The sequence below is a fragment of the Saimiri boliviensis genome, chromosome 14 (genome assembly GCF_048565385.1).
Source record: "Saimiri boliviensis isolate mSaiBol1 chromosome 14, mSaiBol1.pri, whole genome shotgun sequence".
Classification (NCBI taxonomy): domain Eukaryota; kingdom Metazoa; phylum Chordata; class Mammalia; order Primates; family Cebidae; genus Saimiri; species Saimiri boliviensis.
In genome coordinates, this window is record NC_133462.1 from 85,751,735 (window position 1) to 85,769,393 (window position 17,659).

General features: G+C 37.0%; 1 protein-coding gene across 15 annotated transcripts in view; it reads left to right on the forward strand.

Moving 5' to 3' along the window:
• Positions 1–17,659, forward strand: part of RYR2 (ryanodine receptor 2) — a 753,432-nt gene that overhangs the window by 675,123 nt on the left and 60,650 nt on the right. For all 15 annotated transcript variants that reach the window (XM_074385363.1, XM_074385370.1, XM_074385367.1 and 12 more), the window contains 5 exons: positions 1,960–2,036; positions 3,451–3,524; positions 13,225–13,305; positions 14,243–14,331; positions 15,726–15,854. In XM_074385363.1, the coding sequence (XP_074241464.1) occupies positions 1,960–2,036; positions 3,451–3,524; positions 13,225–13,305; positions 14,243–14,331; positions 15,726–15,854 (450 nt within the window). The remainder of the gene's footprint in view (positions 1–1,959; positions 2,037–3,450; positions 3,525–13,224; positions 13,306–14,242; positions 14,332–15,725; positions 15,855–17,659) is intronic.

The following is a 17,659-nucleotide window of genomic DNA, read 5'->3' on the forward strand; positions in this document are numbered from 1 at the left end:
CCAGCTTGTTCTGTTACCAGAGTAAATGATTATATATCTTTTTTTTTTTTTTTTTTTTTTTTGAGACAGAGTCTTGCTCTGTCGCCCAGGCTGGAGTGGAGTGGCAGGATCTTGGCTCACTGCAACCTCCGCCTCCTGGGTTCAAGTGATTCACCTGCCACAGCCTCCTGAGTAGCTGGGATTACAGGTACACACCACCACGCCCAGCTAATTTTTTTTGTATTTTTAGTAGAGACAAGGTTTCACCGTGTTGGCCAGGCTGGTCTCGAACACCTGACCATGTGATCCGCCTGCCTCAGCCTCGCAAATTGCTGGGATTACAGGCATGAGCCACCACATCCGGCATGATTATATAATTTTTAGAAAAGAAAATCTAAATCTCTCCAAAACATTTATCAAAACACAATGTCTCTAGCTTATGTTTTACTTAAGAAGACCCTCATTACTTAGTATATATATTAAGAAGTCCTTAGATCCAGAGACAGTAGTGAGAGATCCTGTAATGTGTACCTCTTATCTATGCAGAACTTCTCTGTTTCCTTTATAACTTCAAATATGTATTCCACCATCTCCTTTGACCCTGTAAGCCACATTCCTTTGTCTGAAAAGACCAATGATTAAATGTCTCCTTTATTTGACCAAAAGTTATCATACCTTCGATAAATGGCTATGTGTTTTTGTGTCTATGCGCGTATATACATGTGTGTTTGGGCATCTGTGTATCATACATACACTATGTGTATATTATCTTTGTGCATGTGTGTGTATTTATATACATATGTGCATATACTTTGTTTGTTTGTATCTTTTACATATTTCATTTATATTGCCTTTGCTATCTGAAAAAGATTACTACTAAAATTTTGTCTGCTTAGCTGAGCCCTTTGTAGAACAGCAGTGACAATAGGGATTATTCTGCTCTTCAAGATTTGGAGAAAAACAATATTCTTATTTCCTTAAACTTTTGAGCATGCTTTCTATCATCTTGTATGTACTTGTATATTTGAAATTGCTAATACATTTTAATCATATCAGAAACAGCTATTCCATTGCGTTATGTAATAGTAAGCTAACAAGACAAAGCATCGCTTTAGCATTTTTTACATTTCTGTTTTACCAAAATTTTGACCATAGATTCTGGACATTATTCTGAGAACAAAGGAGAAAATTTTAATAGCCAAATGATTCATTCCTATTTTTCTTTCAGTTTAGAGACTATGGTGATGGAAACTGAATTTTTGCCTATAGCATTAGCATATGGCAGTCAGAAATCTTCGCTGTTTTTTTTCTTTTTTCTTTTTTGAAATGGAGTCTAGCTCTGTCACCCAGCCTGGTGTGCAATGGCGTGATCTCGGCTCACTGCAGCCTGCACCTCCCAGGTTCAAGCTATTCTCTTGCCTCAGTCTCCCAAGTAGCTGAGACTACAGGCACGTTCCCAGCTAATTTTTGTATTTTTTAGTAGAGATGGAGTTTCACTATGTTGGCCAGGCTGGTCTCGAACTCCTGACCTCGTGTTCCACCTGCCTCAGCCTCCCAAAGTGCTGGGATTACAGGTATGAGCTACCACACCTGGTCTGTGACGCTCCTTAATGAAATCACTTTGGTATGGAAACTTGTGAATAACATCTCTGGGGGTTTTCCTCCCAGTTAACTTGCGCTAAAGTATGTGAATTGCCAAATTACTCAAAGAGTGACCAGAAGAGAATGAAGAGTAATATTACCCCCTGATATTTTTGGTGCTTATGGTGATGTGTGAAGCCACTCCCTTATTCCAAGTTTGTGCCACTGTCTTGCTTTGATGTGTATGTCCTTACTTTGCCATAAAGATGACATAGCATTATTTGTATGCAGTGAATATTTTCTGTCTTTATTCTAGAATGGAAAGCCTGTTTTGGTTGTTTATTTAACAAACAATAAGGTTTGTGTTCAGTGTCCATGTGGTTTCTATAATTTTCATAGAAAATGCTTGACTACCTCAAGGAGAAAAAGGATGTCGGCTTCTTTCAGAGTCTGGCTGGCCTGATGCAGTCATGTAGGTAAGGACTCACTTCCTTCTTTGGGTTCTACTCAGTGGTTGTATTTTTTTTGAAGCATTTGTTTTGTACCCTGATGATAATTACACATAGAGGAATAGCTAATGATGAACAACGCTTTAAAGTGGGATGATCAGCAGTGTCTTGTTTTCTGTCTTGTTTTTGGGGTGTTGGTAATATCATAATTAATAACTTACAGAATGTTAATAATGCCTTAAAACAGCTTTCCCATGCTACTGTAATCCTAGAGCTTTGGGAGGAAGAAGTAGGAGGATCCCTTGAGGCCAGGAATTCAAGATCAGCCTGGGTAACAGGGCAAATCTCCATCTCTACATAAAGATTAAAAAAAAAAATAGCCCGGCATGGTGGCATATGCCTATACTGTAGTCCTAGCTACTCAGGAGGCAGAGGTGGGAAGATTTCTTGAGCCCAGAAATTTGAGGCTGCAGTGAGCTATGATAGCACCACTACTCCAGCCTGAGACCCAGAGTGAGACCCTGTCTCTAATAACAGAAAATTTAAAAAGCCTTCCCGATGCTTAAACAGGGATCTTGGAGAATTGGTATATATTCTGCATACTTGAAAATGAGTTGTGTATGTGTTTTTGAAACTTTTTTTTGTTTTTTTTTGTTTTGTTTTTTTCTGAGACGGAGTTTCGCTCTTGTTACCCAGGCTGGAGTGCAATGGCGCGATCTTGGCTCACCGCAACCTCCGCCTCCTGGGTTCAGGCAATTCTCCTGCCTCAGCCTCCTGAGTAGCTGGGATTACAGGCATGCACCACCATGCCCAGCTAACTTTTTGTATTTTAGTTGAGATGGGGTTTCACCGTGTTGACCAGGATGGTCTCGATCTCTTGACCTCGTGATCCACCCGCCTCGGCCTCCCAAAGTGCTGGGATTACAGGCTTGAGCCACCACGCCCGGCCTGTATGCGTTTTTAAAAAAGTAAATTCTGTTTAATTTGGGTGCTTGTAGGCCATTTGTCATTTTTATGACTAAATGATCATTAATTCATCTGTGGTAATCATTTTCTAGATTTTTTAAGATTTAAAATCATTCAGACAGCATTTGACTACGGAGTCTGATACACATTGAATGTAACAAGCTATTCTAACTGTAAAAACCTAATTATTAGAGTTTTATTTCTGCATGTCTGCTAACTGTAATGTACTCCCCATGTTGAAACCTATGAATGCTTTATGTTTGACTTTCACATGGATCATTTCAGTGTAGGCCCAGGGGAGACGCTAGTCTACCACTAAGAATATATGGTTGGTAAGCATTGAATGGGGACATGTTTTCAGCGTATGATAACATTTGGTTTATATTCCAAGATATGTGGTGTTTAAATGTTTCCTCTCCTGAACAAAGGAAGTGTTCTGTTAGTTCTCTAAATGTTTTTCTTTTTGTTATTACAGTGTCCTTGACCTAAATGCATTTGAGCGACAAAACAAAGCTGAAGGTCTTGGAATGGTGACGGAGGAAGGATCAGGTACAAATTACTTACATTAAAAGGGTCACCTGTCTCCCCTCCCTCCCTGAAACGAGTCAATTATCAATTATCTTTCAAACAGGGAGATATGAAGTTATATTAAAATTGATGAAATGCTTATATGACTCATTTCAAAGTTCATCGTTGGACACAGGTCACACCCAAAACCAACCTTCCACGTCAGTCATTAACTCCTTTGAGTGCTAGTCCCATTGCCAGTGGCCTTTCCCTTTTTTGGGTTTTTGATAAGAGACGATGGTTGAATGAGGGATCAAGTTCCTTCACCAGAGGATTTTCAGTGGAATCATAAACCACATGGATGAACCTTTGGATGTTTGACTTTTCTTTAGCCACTTTGGCGAAATGGGCTCTCAGATTCTCCTATTTCTTTAGAATAGTGATCCTGTGAGAGCCTTCAGTCTCCTCTCATTTCTGTTACCTCCTCTTCCTTTCTACCACAGTGATCCCCATATCCATACATGTTTGCAAGTCTAGATTGATGAAAGAAATTAAAGAGCAGTTACTGTGCTTAAATAATTCTGTGCACATGATGTTAGAATTTTTCTGTCTTAAAATACACACTGGTATAAACTAGAAAGGTTAGCATGCAATACATTTAAAGCAGAAATAACCATTGCTGCCCTTTCATTTTAGGAGTATCTATTGAGAAAAAAAAATCTTCAATATTTTTTGGTTTGATTTGTTTCTATTCTTTTGTGACTTTTAAGCTAGTTTTACTCAGGCCCCGTGTGTTTACCTGTTTTTGTTTGTTTTCTGTGGTTTGGACATGTCTTCTTGTCAATTATTACTTTTGGAACATTGGGTCTTTTACTGGACTAAACTTATTTCAAAACACAGTTTTGCTTCCATCTGCCATTTGTAGTCTATGTTTATCTCCCTGAAATATTTTAGGATTAACTAATCTATATGTATTTTGTTGTTGTTGCTCTTATGCCTACCACCACGTGGCTTCTGTGTTATTTTCTGCTTGACATTTGGATGTATGAGTCCAGTCATCAAATATAAGCCATATGGTAACTTAACTGAGTTAGCTGCCTTCAAGAAAAATCACTGACACCATTCTATAACTTCTTAGGTTCTCTTAGGAACCTCTAGGCCTGAGGTTCAGAGGACTGACCTTCAAGAAAAATCACCAGTACCTCTCGAAACTTACTTAGGTTTTTCTGGGCCCATCTGGAGAACTTGGAGCCACTGCCAACCTCAGGGCACATCGCCTGCCTCCCTCCAGCATCTCTCCAAAGTCCTAAGCAATTTTCAGCTATAAAATCTCTGGAAATGAAAAAACTATCTGTCCAAAGCCCGACTTCCCTATCTTGAAATTAGAAACCAATTTCATTTCCCCTGTAGTATTACCTAATGTTGCAGGGACTCTGACCACAAATCCATTAGTCATTCCTAGTCACTGTTCATATCCGCTCCCTAAAGGAATAGCAGACACTTAGGTTTACTTTCCTTAGCCTCCTCTCCTTTGTCAGGCAGATGTGAACTGGAATAACATTTCTGAGTCCCAAATCAGAAATAACTTGGTGAGAGTGACCATTCCGTTGTGAGAATTCTTTCTCTCTCTCAAAATGAGATTAATTTAATGTGTGCATTCTTTAACACACAAGAAAATAATTGCTCAAACTGATTAACACATTTTGTATTATTTCCTTACAAACAGAAGAACAAAAGCAAAATCTCAACTTTTTTTTCTTTTTCTCCATTTCCTTTTCTTTCGACTACTGTAAATGTCCTATCCTCTCTTCCTCAGTCCTCACTCATGAGCGTGGTAATTATTAAAAATGAACTGTCTTCTGTTTATTTGCTCTTTTATTTGTTAGCTTGGTGTACAGACTCGATAGTGACCATTTTTGTGCATTCTTTTTTGTTATAGACTGTTTTAATGAGTAGATTATTTAATTTCCATCATTATCCATCCTGTTATTTTTGAAATTTACATATCTAGCTTTCCTCCTCCTCTTTCTTGTTTCTATGAGGATGTACAGTTATTAATATGTCAGATATGAAGGGGCAACAAGCATTTCAGTTACATTTTGGATTGGTTTGGTTGTCTTTCTTTCAGTTCAAAACCTTTCTGGGGGGCCCAGTGTCTGCAACTGCTGTGTAAATGAATGAATCCTAGAATGTGTGCCCTAGTCTCCCAGTGGCATTTCTGTCTTGAACATGCTGTGGCTTTATGGCTGCACTGATTGGTGCATGGGAAATCAGTGACAGATTCAAGGTGGACTGTGACAAGCTGAGTCTCCCCTGACCAGTGTCCTCAACCAGCTGCCTTCCAAGTATTGGGAAGCCTACTGAGGTTTTCTCTATTCCTTTGAAAATCTGACAGATTAAAAATCATTTAACATCAAAACTAATTTTTATTTTTGTGACTGAATTCAAAGAGCAGTAGCAACAATAGCAACTATTTACCCCTCAGACTAATATAATAACAAAGATGCCATTCGCAATTCAAAGTAGTTTCTGAAAGACATTCTATGCAATGGAAATAATGGATGAGATTTTAGATAGTACCTAGTAAGGCAACAGGCTTCCAAGATTAAATTGTGCTTTCTGAATACATGCTATTGCCTTAATCAAGAGACCTGTTAGAGGCCACTCGTTAGCTCTAGTAATAGTATAGTATTTTCCAGATTGTTTTAAGAATTCCAAAGCAGACTCTTTAGCATATATTTAGCATAAATATATCTGTTCTGAGACCACCCTTTTGTTTAAGATGTTATAAAAGTTAAGAAAAGCCTATACACACTCACAGGAGAAGAAAAATCAATCATCCCTCTTGGACAGTATAGAAAAGGCTGAAAAAACAACATCTGTTAGTGATGTGACTGCTTCAAAACTTGAGGCTCAGAGAACATAAGCTTAGCACTGAGAAAACAGTTTACTGTATCTGAATAGTCCATATCCTAGCCCACTGTCTTTATTAAGTCAAGTCTCTTCCTAATGACGGTAATATGATCATAAATTATATAGCCATAGAAAATGTATAAGCTTAAATACATGAACTTTTGATACCCGCAACCCTCCAGTGAGGTAGCCATTACCTTGATTTTATAGATAAGGAAACAGAGGAACAGAGAGGTTTCTTGACTTGTCCAGGGTCACATAGCTAAGTGGCAAGGCTGAGACTGACTGCAGGCATTCTGTCTCCCACTGTTTAATTTACAGACCTGTGAGCCAAGTCACTTCCCTCCCATGTTTTCATATTCTTTGGGGGCTTACTTCATGTCTGCCGTTGCCTTAGGTAGCATTTTTTTGCCCTTTGTCTTATTGTTTGTTTATTTGTTTTTGGGATGGAGTCTCACTCTGTCCCCAGGCTGGAGTGCAGTGTCTCAGTCTCCGCTCACTGCAACCTCCACCTCCTGGGTTCAAGCGATTCTCCTGTCTCAGCCTCCCAAGTAGCTGGGATTACAGGCATGCTACCACACTCAGCTAATTTTTTTATTTTTAGTAGAGATGTGGTTTCACCATCTTGGCCAGGCTGGTCTTGAACTACTGACCTCAGGTGATCCTCCGGCTCAGCTTCCCAAAGTGCTGGGATTACAGGCTTTAGCCACCATGCCTGGCTGCCTCTTGACTCACTGTCTTTTGTTCCCTTCCAGGACACAAATCTCTTGTCAAAATTTGCATTTATTATTAAGTTTCAAAATTGCTTTTGAACTTTTTATGGTTATAAATGTTTCTAACCTGGTATTGAGATACCATGAGGAACTATGTGTTTCTTTGAGGTTTGTGTGTAAAAATTTCAGAAGAATTCTTTTTTTCCACTGCCGTTATTGTCATGCAAGTTTGACGTGTGTCCCCTTTCATACTAAATTTCTCTTATTTCTACAAAAGCCTGAGCCTCCCAGTTTTGTTTTGTTTTGTTTTGTTTTTTTAAAGATTCTTCAGGAAATGTGTTAGATAGTGTGGAATGTGTTCAGTGTTGTCTGTGCTATATATTTTATATGTGTTTTCTTTTAATGATTTACTATAGTTCGAAAACAAAACCTGTATGACTATTAAAATGTCATTCCATTCTTGGATTTTTAATTTTTTTTATCAGAACCATTAACCCCATTACTAAATCATTGTGACATTGAAAGTGCAATTTTCCTGCTTTCAAAACTCTTCTTGGAATATAGCAGAGGATACTGAATTTTATTTTTGACCATTGCGAGGTGGTCCCAGACTTCATAAAAGCAAGACGAAGTTTTGACGTTGATCTTATTTCTTAAAAATAGTTTTGATTTTTTAAAAACCTCACTATAACATTAACTACCAATTAACCTTCCCCGGATTTCCATCTGTTTCTGATAATTTATTTCAATGAGGTTTTTACTATTTATAATGATCTCATCAAATTTATATGAAGTCGAAGCAACAAAAATTAATTTTAATTAATTAAGCAAAAGGGTTGAATTGATCTTTAAGTATTGGTTACTCTTTTTATTGTTTAATTATTTATGGGCTATCGTTCTCTCAGTATTTTCCAAATATTTTCACAAGTGTAGTATTCTACATACCTTATTCTACCATTCCTGTGAGTAAATTTTCTCTTCAAGGAAGACCTGTGATATTGTCACGAATACATTTTCTTAACATCTTTGCACAGTTTTTAAACTTTTTTTTTTTTTTGCAGTTTTTAACTTAGCACAGTTTTTAAACTTTGAAGCACTCATTTAGAGTGACTATTATGTGCTAGATGATGTCCTAGGCATTGGAAATGACTCAGGAGCTCAGTATTGTATAGACAGACTTGTAAACAAATAACTTAAGATCAATGCTTTATGCATATAAACGAATTTAGGTGGAAGCACTTAGCTGCTGGGATGTGGGGCTGCAGGAACATCACAGAAGTAACATGTAGTCTGAATTAGGAGTCAAGCTGGTGGATAAGGAAGGCAGACATTCCATGTAAGGGAACAGCATATGCAAAGTTTAAGGTACCAAACATGGCAAAGAATGGTGGCTAACCTGTTGTAAAGCAAAAATGATCAGACTAGAAGATGGAAAGATAGTACGTGGGAGGCCACGAAGGACCTTCTCTGCCCTGCCAAGGAATTTGCACTTTTTTTATGAGGCCATAAAGAGCCATTAAATAAATACCACTTGAGTGCTACTATGTGTCATGTTAAATGATCCACCTAGAACTGAGTTCCTAACATTTATTGTTCAAATAATGCTTCTGGTAGACTACACTAACAGTAAAGTGTAGATTTCTCATTTCTCTGTTTTGCTACTAAACAGAAATCGACTCTTCCAAAGATAGTGACCGGCATTATTTCCTTCATGGCAGTGGGACAGCTCTGAGTTATGCCTAATGATAGATTATAGGGAATTCTTCAGAGTAGACTTTTCAAGCAGTTTTAAAGAAATCCATCTCTTTACCAGGGGAATATGATAATTGGATTGGTGCTTTTGAAAAATTACTCATAGGCAACATTGTGTAAGATAGGTAGCAGAGTCTCAAGGCAGGGAGATCAGTAAGGATGTGGATGAATGCAATGGATGAAAAACAGTAAGAATTTCAATGAGTTTGACAGCTGAGAGGCTTAGGCTCTGGCTATAATAGAAACAATATGCAAATCACATTTGAAAGCAAAGGGATTTTTTTTTTTTTCCTCTCCAGCTACATTAAGTTGACAGAATGTACTTTAATTCTGGTATCTTTAGGACAAACCTAATTTATTTCACATAGTGGTCATTTTTGTTGACTTGGCATCAGAAATAGAAATGCATTGTATACACTGCTGTCAGATTGTTAATTAAATTTTAGTAAATGCACTCAGTGGAATTTATAGATCAAATAACAGTCATATTCACAACCTATAGAAATTCTGTGTCTTAGAAATTTAGGTCATTTGACCTGAGGCTTGGCAGCATTGAAACCTGACGTTTCTTTCTTTTGTGCTTTGTAGACTTCAAAGCACTTTTAATTGTTTGAGTCAATTTAATTCTCCCAACAGTCCTATGAAATGAGGAGTTGAGGAGTCTTAATCTCCACATCAACGTGATGAAATGAAGGCTCACGGCTGTGAACTGACTAAAGTCACATATCTAGAAATTGTTCTCCTTTGATTCTAAAATGACAAAAACAAGTACGAGTTCACAATTAAATAACATATAGTATGTGTGATGATAATTAGTCAAAGATTTTATTAGTTACTGATGCCAACTGTACAATATTTAGAAACGGCGGCACACTGAATTCAGAAAGGCCGTAAAATACTGAAATTATCTGTTCATTTCCTGTGTCTTCCATTAGACTGTGAACTTCTTTAGGTTCGAGATTACGTTCACCTCACAAGATGCCTGCCATAGAAGAGACACTTAGTGAATGTTTATTGAAGTTTACCGGAATCATACACTTTAACAGTCGATAGCTGTATGACACTGGTTATTGAATTTCTCGATTGTTCACTGAACTGCAAAATGGCATGACATTTAGCTATTTTACAGTATTATAATAAACCTGAATTGAAATGATGAGATAATATAACTAGCACAATGCCTAGCACATTGTAGTCACTAACTAAATATTAACCGTAACCTTATTTTTAAAGTTTACTTTTTAATTGGATTGGGATATAATTGAAGCGGTCATACTTAGGCCACTTAAGCGACAATATTAAAACCACCCACATGGAATAGAATACCTGACATTTCACCATGTTAAAATATTTTTAGCATTAATTCTTCGGATTTAATTTGGCAGAATCGATCTTTAAGTCATCTCAAGATCAGCGATTAGCATAATTTCCTTTACGGCAGTGAGGTGCTTTTGAGTAAACTATGTAGATTATAGGGGAATCCTTTAATGTGGCCAGTCTAATGCTTCGTGACTCACCCTTTACCTTTGCATTATTGTAGATACTGACATAACAGGACCTTATAATGAGAATGTTAGCCTTTTGGAATCTGTTTAACCAATTGTAGGTAGAACAGTGGTGTTTAAAAATGTGTTTTTTAAACATCTAACTTTATTTTTTTAAACATCTAACTTTATTAGATGTTTAAAATAGGACTTACTGTTTTACACTTAGCTTAATTAAACAAAATCTACCTAGATTATTTCCAGGAAAAAAAATGGTGACTTTGAGAACATTTTAATCCATGAAGATGGCATTCAGGAGATACAAACACAATACATTCAAATAGCTATGTTCAGCAGCTTGGAAGGATGTTTTCATATTTTTTTAGTGTTATTGGCACTGCACCTAATATATTAACCTTTCAACAACTTGCAAACAATTACCACAGATTGTGAAGAGCCAGGGACTTAGACAGTGCATATATTATCTTTATTTTATACAAAGAATGAACTCAGCAGTGGCAACGATACTGAAATACTCCTCCCTGTATTACAGTATTAGAAATCTTAAGCCTTTTATAAAAAGGGAACCAAAAGGATGCCCTTCACAATATTTACCTTGAGCCCTCAGGCAGCAATTACAAATCGCAATTTACCAACGTAGGAGCACTTTCAACGACACCTTACTCCATCCCGTTATTTGTTATTGATCTCAGTTTCCATCTTGCAATGGAATTTCTTTTGCATACATCACAAAATAGACTGTCGATCCCGTACCTTCTGCAGACATAAAGCCATCATCCATCTCTGTTACTCTCCCCCTTATTTGCAGCATGGGCAATGGCAGCATTTTAATCAGACAGGAATGTCTTCATTAAGCAGCAGCAGCTTCTACCTGGTATCACAGGATGGTAAACGGAGGCCTGACTCCTCCCCTCCCTCCCCCCTTCCTTCTTCCCTTCGTTCTGCCATCTGCAGTGTGTCCTTACACAAGTGAAGTTACTCATACATGTTTGGGTATACAGTGAAGAAAATACTGTGCGTGTCAACAATCAATAAAACCTTCTGCTCTAAATCATGATGCGTTGCGCACAGCGTTTTTAGGTGCACAGGTAGATTTATATTTATTTCAGTGTTTTTCTGAATAGTTTTAGTAAGGATACTTCTTCCACATTGAATATATGAACACTTAAAGTGTGTACATGGTTTATTGAATTGATTGGGGTTTTTTTGAAAAAAAAATGTAGATGGGCTCACAGGGAAAGAATCAAAAAGCCTATGTAATGAAGTCATAATATTTTGATTTAAATATCACTTGAAAGACTCTTCTGATTAAAATGGCTCATGAAAATGGGACTAAGTATCACCAATGAAGAGTTTAGTTCCTTCATTTGCCTAAAACGTTCCCCCTTTTGTTGCCTATCTTGTGAATTTAAACACTGAGGAATGGACTTATCAGCCATCTATGGGAGATTCAACAAAACAATGTGTCTAAAACACTTAAACTTGCCACAACATCTGATTTGCATACTTGGTGATTTTAGCCTGGTCACCAAATTTTTTTTCATATCTTGTGGGCTAACAGGGAAATGAGTACAGTGTTTTTATGTACTTTTTAAAATGTTTATATTAGTTTTCAAAATGGTTTTGCTTCCTAACCCTACCATTATATGAAGCCTCTCACTTTGAAAGTCACAGACTGCGGACTGGTAAGTCCATCAGCTCTCTGTCGCTGTAATCCTTCATAATTTCACTTAAAGTAAACATACGATCATTGCATAGTTTTCTTTCTCAGCCCCAAGTATTTCCATTCTGTAAAAAGTTCTCGTTTTTTTTGAAATACGTAAGTCCATTCATTCACTGGCTATCTTTTTTGTCATTTTGCTTTCTAAACAAATTTACATTTGGGAGCAGGTGCTCGTATTGTGGAACTATTTCCCCGCACCGCCCCCACGGATACTTTGTCTTGAAAATCAGCTTCATTTGTGTGGTACTGTTCTGTGTTTGTTTCTTTCCTTGTGTTTTTGCTTTCAAAGTAACTTGTGATCGAAATACATTGAAATTGAAATATAAGTAAACTGAGCCCTTTCCTGAGGTTTCTCCTTGCTCCAAAAATATTTGTTAGTGTTGGATGGTGCAGAGAAACTTCTATAACTAGGAGATGCCTTTCTTTTCACCTTTCTTTGTTAGTTTTAACTCTCACAACAGGAGCCACCAAAGTCTTTCTTTTGACTTGATATTTAGAATTAAGGTTTGCCATTTCCTCCTCCTTCGGAAATAATGCTCAAACCAGTCACATTTCTGTTTTAGATTTCAGAAATCTTTCCTTTTTTTATTCAGTAAACAAGCTGATAACAAAGCTAATTAAAACAAGTTAATCAACATTTTCTGGTGATTTTCAGCTTTCACAGAAATCTATGAATTATCCTTTAATAAAACAAACTCTTGACCCTGCATTTTTGGATACACTGAATGCTTTCCATTGAATCTTTTGGTCATAATCCGGGTACAGAGCAAATTTAACCTGTGTGAGATACAGAGATCCCTTCTATGCACACCTGGCCAAATACAAGAATATAAAAGAAAAAAGCAAAGTTTAAGCCTTTAGGTCATTTGTAAAATGTTGCCAAACCCATGCTGCTACTTTTAACAGAGAAGTCTGAGTTTTAAAATTCAAATGTTCTTTTCTTACAAAGAAAAAGTACCTCTATCTGCCAAGCGCATGATCTTCTGAGCTTCAGATAGAAAAGTGGCTATGACTTGTGACTGTTTTTGGTATAGAACAATGCTAGATCAACATGCAAGTTGGATGGAGGTGGGGACAGAAAGGGAGGGGGTGGCTGGGGTACTTGGTAATGTCTGATCCCTCTGGACTTCCCACAGGAGAAAAGGTTCTGCAGGATGATGAGTTCACCTGTGACCTCTTCCGATTCCTGCAACTACTCTGTGAGGGACACAACTCAGGTTTGTGAGTCCCCAGATTTCTATGGTACTAAGGAATAAATAATGTTTTCAAGCCAGTAATAACAGGAGCCTGTTGGTTCCAATTATACATCATTCTAGAGACAACAAATCGTTCTAGAGCATGACTCTTCACTGGGCACTGAGACGTTTTATATATTGCTTCCCTGCTTTTACAGTCCTCGGATAGTTGTTTCACTTTGGTCTCATTGATTGTTTTGACGTTACAGAAGACAAATGAGGCTGGGCACGGTGGCTCACCTGCAATCCCAACACTTTGGGAGACTGAGGTGGGAGGATTGCTGGAACCCAGGAGTCCAAAATCAGCCTAGGAAACATAGCGAGACCCCCATCTCTAAAATATAAAAAATCTAAAATATTATCCAGACGTGGTGGTGCATGCTTGTAGTCCCATCTCCTTGGGAGGCTGGGGCAGGAGGATTGCTTGAGGCCAGGAATTTGAGGCTGCAGTGAGCTGTGATTGCACCACTGCACTACAGCTTGGTCAACACATCAAGATCCTGTCTCAAAAAAGAAAAAAAACAACTTAATTTTATCTTTGCTGATCACAGCACTCTGCACAGTACTGAGGAACAAATGATTAATGAATAATTTCCTCCTTATGTCCTCAAGAATGGCAACCTGTTTTAGTCATTCACTTGCTCAGAGGTTTAGAACTAGGAATAAGGAAACTCGTATTAGCAAAATCGGAAACAAAAATTGCATATCAATCATCTGTGGAGCACCCAGATGTGCTTTTGGGGTGGATCACTTTTTATGGAAAATATACATTATTTTCATATTAAAACTATCAGAGAAAAACACTACACTTACCCACAATGATTTTGCTGTAGAAAACATCATTTGCTTTTGGAGTTCTTAGAATAACTCAACTTGAACTTCTGAGCAAGCATTGATGACATTTTTTGATCTTGCATAGATTTTCAGAATTATCTGAGAACTCAGACTGGCAATAATACAACTGTCAACATAATTATCTCCACTGTAGACTATCTACTTCGAGTTCAGGTATGTCACTTTGCATGTTAGTAACAAATTAAAGGGGTTGGTATGTTGACAATATGGCCGAATTTTAATAATGTGTTTGCGTTTATAACTAGACAGGATATTTTGAGATAGTTTATCTGTGATCACAATCTTTCTGCAATTCTTAGAGCAGAACTGCCAGTGTTATCTCTGCTTCTGATCCTACCTCTTACTTTTGCTCATTATTTTATTTCTGTAAGTGGAGCTATTTTCCGCTGGTTTTTTGTTTTTTTTTTTTTAGCTTGATGGTATTTTAAAGTCATTTTCATTTTATAAAGCACTTTTATACTCTGCCCCTTCTACAGTCGATAGAGAAATTGGGGAATAATACTTGGAATATTCATAGGAATAGGGAAGAAAGCCTTTCCAACTACTACCATACACTTAAATTTGATAGTCTAAGGTCAGTTCTTTTCAGCTGTCCTAATATTTGCATTAATTTTCACACCTCATTGCTTAAAGGTCTCTGATATTGTAATCATATTTGATAATGTTAATCAAACTGAATTGAAGATATAGGCCTCTTAAATAATGAAAGCCCTATACATCTTGTTTTTTTTTCTCTCATTTTATTTATAAGCCAAGCCAGGCATAGTATTTTAAAAACTGTAAATGCAGACTTTAAGCTTTTTCCTTAGAGTGTGTAAAATCACTTTTTTTTTTTCTAACTGAAAGCTTATTGTGGTGGGGGAAGGTCCATTTTGAAGTCAGTACACCAGGAAGCGTTGCTGAAAACACATTTGTAATTTAAAAATTGCCCGAAAACCCAAATGTAGTTCGCAGGCTGAACTAAATCAGGTTATTTACTTACCCACCCAAAATTTCTCTAAAATGTACATTATTGTTGGAAACATCTGGTTTATAAAGATTGATCTTATTGAGATATTTGTTTACAATTGTTAGTATTTATAAGGAATCCAACCAGTTTCCTCAGGGATAGGCACAGAAGCCACGGATGTCAGCGACTGGCTTCCTTGGAGAAAAAGGAGGCCAGATGTGGGTCCTGCAAAAAATATTGTTCCATGATTTGTCTGTTTTCTGTGCTCACATAGTGAATATCTAACTTTGCTCATGGATAAATATGCTCTAGTTTTAATGAATCCTTCTAGTTATGACGTTCAGGGTCATCAGATGGTAATGTTTAAAGCTAAGTTTTCTGCTTCTTCTCTTCAGTTGTTAGTGATATCTTAGAAGGAGGTAGCCATATTATATGTTCAGGAAAATCACTGAAGAATGACATTTGCTTCACAGATATTTTTGTTTGCTACCGTATCTATTATTTAAAATACTTCACAGGTATAGAGTCCAAGACTGGTTAGTCAGTGGTAACTTTAGCATGTGACTTAATAATAAATAATATCATCCCTATTTTCCAGGAATCAATTAGTGATTTTTATTGGTATTACTCCGGGAAAGATGTTATCGATGAACAAGGACAACGGAATTTCTCTAAAGCTATTCAAGTGGCAAAACAAGTCTTTAACACCCTTACAGAGTACATTCAGGTAAACATTTAAACATGACTGCTATCTGTTGCATTGAATTCCATAGAAAAGTGCAATATGTCTAGAATAATTTCCAGATCTCCTATTGACCCCTTCACAGTTTCTTTGAAAATTACTATAATTAAAATATTAAGTTGAGATGTGAATTTATGTGGAATGAAACTGCTTCACCATTTGGGAGCTTGGCAAATGATTAACTCCTCAGAGGCGTGGAGTATGACGTTAGCGCTACTGTATCTCCAGGGCCTGATATATATATATATATTAAGCACTTAGTAGATATTAAGGAAGGAAGTGCGAGCGGGCACATTAAACCATTCTTTATAGTATTCCACTAAAATTGGGAAGAAGTTTGATAGAAACTTAAAGAGAAGAGTGTTTGAAAACATCACATATATATATTATAGATATAATTTCAAATACCATATAGAATATTCTTTTCTTTTTTACATTGATGTATGTTCTCCTTGGACCAAACTTCTAGCCTTAACTTCAGATTTTTTTTTAAAAGTTTATAAAATTTGGGTTTTTTTTTTCCAATCAGCAAAATTTTGCTGATGACCAGTCGTCTTTCCTTTCTGTCTTGTCTCAGCGAGCAATGTTACCCTGAATCATTCACTATGTTTGACACATCCCTAGCCTGGTGCCTCGCGTTCTTTTTCTCATGATGTATGCGCCTATTTTCTCAGGTTGTATGCTTGAAACGCTGAGGATAAAATAGGAGGAGGGAGAAATTTATAATTGGCTTTGTGAGACTAAACATAAGCTGTGGGGAGAAGAAGAGTTAAGTTAAAACTAAATTGTATCCCTGAGCCTAAAAGTGACAGCTGTTTCAGTAAATGAATGACTCATGGCCAGGTAAAGCTAAAGAAGTACTCCAGAGGTGGGAAAACCGTCTCTGGGCTCACTCTCCTCTGCATTCCGTCCCTCGGAGGCATGGCACTTTTTGTGCGATTTTTTTGCCTTGGTGGGGAAGAGGAACCTTATTTCAGCATTTCGAGATGGAAAAGTCATGCTTGATAATTCTAATAAAATTTCCTTTAAAATCAAATAAAAGTGAAAGCTTCAGTCAGTTTGGGTCTACTCTAGTCCCATTTCCCTACCTCTCCTGGCTTTCATTATTGCCTTCATATTCTCATTCATGCCTAGAATGATGCCAGTACAACAACATTCATGTGTCATGTCCTGAATAAATAACAGGATTGACGGATGGCATTAGCAAGCCACTGGATTTTGCAGAAATGGGAATCAGGATGATTTCTATAATGTATTCCAAATGAAACATAAATGCCATTTCAGCTAACAGTGGGAAGTTCTTGGTTCCTAAAACAATTGGGATTCCTGAATTTATCAAAAGCTAGAAGCATCCATTGACAAGCTCTATGTGCAAAACTCTTTATTAGGTGTTGTTATAGAACAGATTTCTACATGAATATTCAAAGGATATTGGATAAAGTCGCATGGCTTATCATGCTTGGTTCATTTTAACTTCTCTTGTTCTTTGTTCTATGACATTTAGCAATAACAATCATTTCTGAAATATGTATTTTGGAATAAATTTAGGTATTCAGAAAAGTTGCAAAGACAGTACAGAGGGTTTCTGTATATGATTCACCCAGCTTTCCCTAATGCTGACATTTTATATACCCATGCCACATTTGTCAAAACTAAGAAATTAACATTGGCACATCCTGTTAACTAAATTATAGGCTTTATGGATTTTACCAGTTTTTCCATTCATGTTCTTTGTTTTTTAAAATTCTGGGATACGATCCAAGTTACCACACTGCATTTAGTGAAATATA